We start from the raw sequence: 8,874 nt of genomic DNA, 5'->3' as shown, positions 1-8,874 counted from the left end.
GATCAACGTTTGCCTGTTGTCTCTCCCATAGTACCAAATCAATACAGAATGGAATTGTTGACAAAATCTTATCCAATGACAACAAAATATTCAAAGGTTTGGGTCTGAGAGGCTAAATGTCATCAAATGGTGTCCGTGGCTCAAATGCCCCCAAAACAAGAATGGGCCTTGCTGTGAAATGGGTTGAAAACCACTGGCCTAAGGTATGCGGCTCCACCCACGCTGCAGAATGCCACGTCGTTCATTTCCATCCACCAGCTGTCTAAAAACCCGGAAGAGACCCCGGCAGACAGCTTCTTTTGGCCACGCATGGGGTCTGAGCACACCTAAGATTGCGGACAGAAGAAGCTGTCTTTTGCATAATTTCCGGGTTTTTAGACAGCTATGGGAAATAAGCTCCACCCACGCGGCAGGCTGCCCCAAAAGCTGCCCCCAGAATGCCGTGGGGAGCTTCATTTTCATCCACCAGCTGTCTAAAAACCCGGAAATGACGCAAAAGACAGCTTCCTTTGGCCGCGCATGGAAGTTCAGGTGTGCCCAGGCTGATAGGAGCTGGTTGTGGGCAGTTCAGAAAACCCGTCCACCAGTAACAATATTGTTTTAACAATATTTAGATTGTTATTATCTTTTCTGACAAAGGAATTTGCTACAAGGATTTATGTACTTTAATTAATAAAATGCTATGTCAATACAACATAACTAGCATATCTGCAGTAGAGATGTTCTCAATTTACAATTTAGGCAATTAGCAGACGCACTTAAATCCGGATCGACTTACAGTAAGCAAGAACAAAACAAGGTAATCAAGAAAATAGTCATCTAGGATGAGGATCATAAGTAAACCAAGAACCTATCATCACCTATCAAGAACGAAATCAATAACATTGAAACTATAAACACTATTATAGTGCTATATCTTGTGCCACCCCTTACCCCTTAGGCCCTAAAGCCTATAGCCGATCTACATCGACACGTTGTGAGCTTGTAGATCGGCTATTTGGACTATTTTAAAATGTTATTAAAAATAGTGTAAAAAAGAAAAGGCAAATACTTTTAGGGATATAATTAAGGGATAAGGGGTGGCACAAGATATAGCACTATGTCAATAATGACATATGTCTACATAACATGCTATCTAAATTACATATTTTTGACGGGTTGTAGCTTTAATGACTTTGGAGAACATTTCAACCAATTTGAAAAGTGGCAATGCAGCTATTAACGGAAATATTGTTGTTGTTGTTGTTGTTGTTGCTGATGGTGTTGATTGGTTGGATCCAAACGAAACGCCACCTCCTCTGCAAATATACCAATAAATTAACGGATGGATGGATGGATGGATGGATGACACATATTTGGGACAGTTGAAATGACTAGGCCTATACTTCTGTTAGCATATTCAAATGTCATATATTACAAAAGATGTAGTTCTCTCATAAAGTCACTCATAAATACATTGTTTTCTCTTATCTTATCATGTCTCATCTTATATTAAAGCCGCAATGTTTTAACTTTTTCTGTTGTGTATGTTTATGGAGTTAACATTACTCTAGTAGACCCCCAGGTGTGGTTAGAATATTCAAATATGTCTTCTCTGTGTATTTTTGCTTTATTCCTGAAAGCTGAAAGCCTTTGATTCAAAATAAGGCCCAAACGAAACCCTAACCCTCCCCTCCCCCTTTATCATAAAACAACAGCCTTGGGCGAGGCTTAAGTTCAGGTGGGTGGTGCTAAGTGAAAAACAGGTACTTAATGAACCGGTCACAATTTTAACACTTTCTGTACACTATCACGGCACTCCATCTTTAACTAAACCATCTAAACCAAGAAGAACTAAACAGAAGCTCCCTCTGAGTGCTTACCCTCCGTCTTTCTCCGTCTGTGACGTCTGGCTCGGCTGCAGCAGCAGACGGTGACAGTGATGAGGGTTAGGAGCAGAGCTGTAGACAGTGGTGGAAAAAGTACTCGCATGTTTTACTTAAGTAAAAGGATCAATACAGGCCTGGGTCATGGCTCAGCGGTCCAGGCACCTTGACTGGCAATCTAGTCTGGCTGTGGGCCTTTGCTGCATGTCCCCCGCCGAAGCAGCGACTTCTACTAATAGTTGGGATATGGCTAAGTAGGGAGGATAAATGCTACATTATGTGCAAATGTACTGTGGCAAATACCCAAACCAGCGAAAGGGGACACAATTGTCATTATGATGCTAACACGTACTGTCACGGTCAAGGATTCATTTTGGCTGGCTGCCTACAGGCTAGTTTATAGTACTGTACTGTATGTCTGTGTCACTTTGCTGAAAAGCAAGATTATTTCCGCAATCAACACTGTCGTAGGTCAACACATAAACTGGCCACAGGTAGACTACACCTCTATGCCCTGGCTTGAACAGCATGGGGCAATGGTTCTCAACCAGTGGTCCGGGCCCACCAGTGGTCCTTGAGGGGGTTCCGGGTGATCCCCAGCTAAATGGACCCTTATAGATATTTAACTTTAACCTTACGGGTCCAGTCGGTTTCATTTTAAGCTTGAGCTCAAGAGTTAAATTATTGTTAAACATCGGTATTACAGTACTTAATTTACAAGTTTGCCTGTTATCTCTCCTATGGTACCACATCAATACAGCATGGAATTGTGGATAAAATCTTATGATAAAATAAATCTGAGAGGATAAATCTCATCAAATGGTGGTGGCTCAAAATGCCCAATAAATAATGGGGTTTGATATGAAAAAGATTGAAAACCACTGTCATAGGAAATACTGTGGATGGGTTATGTCGTGTGAGATGGTGAATAGCAAACAAACCTATTCCACATGCAAAGAGGCCCACCACTGTCCAGAAATCAAAGCCAAACAACTGTTTGGGTAAAATGGAGTCCGGTTCTGTGAGAGGGAGAGAGTCAGTGAGGGAATGAGTTAATGGTTGTGTAATTTTAGGCTATGAACATTTTAGGCTATACATAAAGTTTACATCGCTATGAACTATGAAGGTAATAAAAGTACAATATTAACTTTTACTAGGGAACACGCCTTTGGGGCATCTTGGTGTGTAGGGAGGGCTGGTCTCTGAGCCACCAGGGTTGGACACGGTGCAGGTGTATCTGCTCCCTGTGTCCAGTTGGTCCTCAGGTCTGGTCAGACTCATCTTGTTCTCATTAACCAGGTCCTTCTCATTGTCACTCCATTTAAAGGAAACGCCCTGTAGCTGGAGTTTACACACATACAGTATACATACATTAAATAGATCAGATGAGACACAAGATTGTAATAGACAGACAGACAGACAGACAGACAGACAGACAGACAGACAGACAGACAGACAGACAGACAGACAGACAGACAGACAGACAGACAGACAGACAGATGTTTCTCACCTGTGAAACCTCGCAGGTCAAGGTGACAGTATTCTTTTCACAGGTATGCGTTACTAAAGGCTTCAGGACCTTGTCTGGTTAGATAAGATTACATTAGAATACATTACACTATACAGCTGTGGAATGTGTCTATAGTCCATAAAATGTGTGTCCGTTTGTTATTTTCTTAGGATGGAGATTACATTTACTGTATATGTAATGTCTGTATCACCTGAATGTCAGAAATACACTCTCAGAGTGATCGGGTCCACTGAGAACCACTAGTAGTTGGACTCATAATATGCCAAATAAGTGAAGTGGGGGTGCATACTTAGTTTAGACTAGTCATTGGTTAGACATGGGTTAAGGTTAGGAATCGGATTAAGTGTGCTGCCCCGTGGGAGGTTAGGTTTAGGGTGAGGGTTTGAGATAGGTTGAAGTTGTAGTGGTCTAACCAATGACTAGTACTAGTCTAAACCAAAAACTGTCTAAACTAAGTACTGCACCCGTGTAGTAAATAAGTGTCATCCATATTCTGCAGAAAACCTGGACATTTTGATGACCCCTGATTGAACAGAATCAAATCAAATACATAATAGTCATCAAGAATCATACGTAATCTAAAGAACCTAACAGTGGAATATCTAAATAATGTAGTATATGTATGTATTACATAAACTGAGCCTTTGCATACGCCTGTTTTCAGACTATAGCGGAAGATTGGGAGTGAGTCTGCAGTTCTGATTGCAATGGGAAGAGCATTCCATAGTTTTGGAGCCAGAAGGGAGAAGAGTTTGGGAGGTGTAGCAATGTCCACATGACATGGGCCATGCTGCAATAACAACTTTCATCGTACTGATAAAACCCTAGAGCAGCAGTCTTACTGTTTGACATTCTGTACACGTATAAGCTCTCCGAAACTGTGCTTGCAGAACATCCTGTTTGTCGTGTTCTGTATGGTTTTTGTTTTTCACGCGCTGCATACATATTGTCGCTGTCTGGCGGAAACCTTTCATGTTCAGGACCGTAACCTTTCAGGAAATGGAAAAAAAAGATCCTGTGTAGTGTTCCAGTGCAAGACCTTCTTAATAGAGCGTTGCAGTCCCGCCCCCCTTTTTTAAAAAAATAGTGTTTTTCGTGCAAAACCAATGCTTGAAATGGATTCAGAATCATGAAAACCCCTAGTTTGGCATGTCACATGCTACTTAATGTATGATGAATTTTTGCCTTATATTGGTTGTCTATGGTGGGGTATACAAAAATGACCATAACCTTTTTTTGCAATGTTGTGTCCGGTAACAGCCTCAGGGAACACACCCTTGGGGCATCTTGGTGTGTAGGGAGAGCTGGTCTCTGAGCCACCAGGGTTGGACACGGTGCAGGTGTATCTGCTCCCTGTGTCCAGTTGGTCCTCAGGTCTGGTCAGATTCATCTTGTTCTCATTAACCACGTCCTTCTCATTGTCACTCCATTTAAAGGAAAGGCTCTGTGGCTGGAGTTGACACATACAGTACATACATTAAATACATGACACATTATGATTGTTTTAGGCAGACAGACAGACAAACTAATGTTTCTCACCTGTGAAACATTGCAGGTCAAGGTGACAGTCTTCTTTTTACATGTATGCGTTACTGAAGGCTTCGGGACCTTGTCTGGTTAGATTAGATTAGATTAGATTAGATTGGATTACGTTAGTTAATACAATCATGAATGGCAAATTGTGCATTTATAAAAGCCATAAAGCACTTTACTGCATTACATCTGCCCACAGATTCACACCCACATCTGTGACGTACCAGTCACACATAGATTCCAACTCTTTCTAGGAATCTTCACAACTGCTCCCTCACTAGTCCACATTTCTGCTGTGTAATTCCCTGAACTGGTTTTCTGTAAATATGTCAGTTTTAAGGAGCCATCATCATCAATATCCTCTGCCTTCCCACTGGAATAGCGCCTGTTCTTCCTACGGACTAGGATTGCTTCGTTGTGTTTCCATCTCAGTTGATGATCTATGGTGAACCCTTCATATCCCAGAAGCAGTGTGTAGGATGATCCTTCTGGGACATTGTAGTCACACACCTTCTGACCTATCGGAGAGGAGAGGAGAAAAAGGGATGGGATTGGATGACAGGACAGAACAGGACAGGACAGGACATTACAATTCAGAATATGGTCTGATATTGTGCATTATATTGTTATATCTGACCTAAATTTGGTACAAATTTCATATAGCACAAAATGTTTACATTTTCTGCAAACCTTAACCTATACTAGGTTTTGACAATGAGGTTAGTCGTGTCACCTGTTACATCCTGTCAGTTAGTGACAGTTAGTTAACAGCTGCACACAAACCACACCGAATTACCACTTAATGTGCAAATTGTTTTCTCACTCAACAGTAAATAAACCAACTGGTACTATATGCACACTAATTAATAAGGTGACAATACAAGGTCTTTTAAAACCGTTTAATCCTCTGAAAGGAACTTTGTATTGCGTCAAAAGTAATCAACAAATTGTACAATAAAAATGGTCAAACATATTACCTAAGAAAGAGGCAAACATAGTGACAATAGCTGATCTACATGCTATAAACCTATGGGTTCCCAACATGGCCATGTATTATGTGGTAGTATAAAAATAAAATAAAAGTATATATGTATATACATGTAAGTCAATAAACATAATGCAAACTGTACATGTAGATTTAAGTTCACTCTAGGTATATGAAGTGTAATGAAACAGCCTCATGGAAATGATAACTAACATTTCTTCATTGTTGAAATAAGCAAACAAACTTCATTAATTAAAGTGTATTGTGCTTCTTGACAGAGTTGCGCTGATTGATGAACTAGTAATATTAAAACATATATTACATCTTGCTTAGACGTGTCACAAGTAAGTATTAAATAATCAACTAATCACAATTATTTGATCCAATCGCAATTATTTTCCATAATTGTCAGAATAGTTCATGTTAAGAAAGGTACATTTTGAAACAATCTCAAGAAGAGTGGAAATGTGCATTAGCTATTTCCAATATTTTGTTACAAATCTTTATGAAATATTTCTGACCACAATATTTTATTTTGATTACTGGTATCGGTCGTTTCTTTGTGTATTCAAGTACGGTATTTGTCATATTTTCCCCCATGCAACTTTTTCTTTACAAGGCCTAATAAATCTAAGTCTTAATCGTGACAGTCCGAGTCATGCTCCAAACGCCCGGTAGCTCGTTGTTGGTAATAAAACTTAAGACTTAAGTTTTGGAGCATGAGCCACTTTGCAGACTCTGTTTTTCTGTGATGTCTACTTCTGCCCACAATCTTCTGCCTATACAATCTTGGATGTGCGTGCTTTTTCACTTGTTTTTTACACATCAAATTAACCTGTTGGACCCACATACATTTAAGCTACCGGTACTTCTGAAAAATGTTGATTCATTTGAAATTGATGAATAAAAAAAGATCTAACATTTCTGAGGAGTTTTTCCTATAATGCATGGGTAAAATAACGATGAAAGCTGTTAAAAGAAAAAATATGCACATTTTTGGGTGAACTACTGCTTTAAAACAGACTCATAGCGAGTCACTTTGTGCTGCACTATGGGCTTGTAGATCTGCTATTTTTGCAAACTAACTAACATCCCCAACAATAGACAGTGTCAGTTACCTGTAGACATGATGAAACAGCAACACAGCAGAAGGAGTCGTCTTGTCGACACACACACCTTCATCCTCGCCATCAGCTTCATCTTCTGCTACTGACAGATGACAAGATGCACAGTGCTGCCTTATCCAGGTCGGTTCCTGTGTGCGAGCGTGCACGTGTGCGTGCACGTGTGTGCTCGTTCCTGTGTGGTTCTTTCACGAGGAAGTGATCCAGTCGAGAGGCCCCTGTAATAAACACTATTATATCTCTAGACATCTACACACACAACAAATTGTGTACTTACTGTAAATATACATCATCTTTCTGCATAATGACCCCTGGTGGTACCCCACAAGGCCCCAGCTCTATCACTCCTCACTTCCAACAGGTTACTTTAAATTTAGTCCATTAATAGAGTATCTTAAAGTGAGCTACTGCAGCTGCACACTAGGCCTACTGCTTATGTCAACTAGAACACATGTTTAATAATAGCAATCTTTATTGTCCCGAAGGATATTCATCTCCACAGGTCTGTTCAAACACCGCAACAAAACAACACAGAAAACATAAGACAATACAAAAACTTGAGGTCCCCACAGAACCATCCTATCGGCGATGGCTGAGGGGATAAAACTCCTACAACGGCCCTTTTTCTACGGCAAGGTTCTGTATCTTTGTCCAAATGGCATGAGGTGAAAAAAGCGATACAGGGGATGATCAGTGTCTTGCTTCAACTTATTGCTTCAACGTATTGCTTCAACGTATTGCTTCAACTTATTGCTTCAACGTATTGCTTCAACGTATTGCTCAACGTATTGCTCAACGTATTGCTTCAACGTATTGCTTCAACGTATTGCTTCAACTTATTGCTTCAACGTATTGCTTCAACGTATTGCTTCAACTTATTGCTTCAACTTATTGCTTCAACGTATTGCTCAACGTATTGCTTCAACTTATTGCTTCAACTTATTGCTTCAACTTATTGCTTCAACTTATTGCCGGCCTTGCCGCACACGCCTGCGCCGCAAGGCCGCGGCAGGCGTAAAGAGTGTCCCTTATTTCAAGATCTCAAAGGTGGCAACCCTACTGAACACCTATTATCATACTGCAGTAGATATTACTGGCATTTGCAAAGATGATCGCTGGTCTTTCTTTTGTTCTAAGAAGACTCTAATGTTTAAACAATAGTACAACAAACCATCCTATTCGATCTTTGCATAGAGTCTGAATAGATACGGAAATGTATATTTAATTTAATTATAGATCGGCACATTCAGTACCTGCATGTCCTTTAAATTAATTAACACTGTAGGATTGGCAATTGTGGCCAAGAGAATGCAGCTCATCTGACAGTGAGCTGGCCATGGTAAATGTCAAAAATCACACTTGTGTGAAGTGAGGGGCGCTCTTATCATACATCATCATACGTCATCACATTCCGGCTAATCACTTTTGGCGTCCTCACATTTCTGTCCTCACTTTTTATCCTCACATTCCGTGCTCAGCCAATCAAATCATCGCTATATGTGGTACACACAAACACACATAGCTGGGCATAGGAGCTGCTAGCGCCCCTCAAAACCATCAACATAATTGTAATAAGCTTAGTAAGGCGTTTATGCATGCAGTTAATCTAATTTCCAGGATAGCATAATGGTAGTGGTCTGTGTATTTTATCTTAAATATAATTCTGCATACTATAGGTATGTGGTGAGTCGCGAGTGAGTTTTAAGCCAGAATCAACTGGGACAGACACGCATACAGCTACCACTAAATTACATTCACTTTCATTTCAAATTATAGGCCTATAATTTCCTTGAAAACGACTTCACATTCTGATATTTCCTATATCTTCTTAACTTA

At 40.3% G+C, this 8,874-nt stretch overlaps 1 protein-coding gene across 1 annotated transcript; it reads right to left on the bottom strand.

Moving 5' to 3' along the window:
- Positions 1-655: 655 nt before the first annotated feature.
- Positions 656-7,109, bottom strand: LOC308311552 (uncharacterized protein). The gene is made up of 7 exons (XM_080758287.1): positions 7,033-7,109; positions 5,154-5,447; positions 4,936-5,009; positions 4,672-4,846; positions 2,807-2,884; positions 1,863-1,940; positions 656-1,298 (listed from the first exon to the last, which is right to left on the bottom strand). Exons 1-7 carry the CDS (start codon positions 7,103-7,105, stop codon positions 1,219-1,221), a joined length of 852 nt encoding a protein of 283 aa, XP_080614413.1. The 5' UTR covers positions 7,106-7,109; the 3' UTR covers positions 656-1,218.
- Positions 7,110-8,874: the final 1,765 nt, after the last annotated feature.

Source organism: Protomyctophum bolini (assembly GCF_963924005.1).
Source record: "Protomyctophum bolini genome assembly, chromosome: 24".
Taxonomy (NCBI): Eukaryota; Metazoa; Chordata; class Actinopteri; order Myctophiformes; family Myctophidae; genus Protomyctophum; species Protomyctophum bolini.
This window is presented reverse-complemented; position numbering and strand designations above follow the sequence as displayed.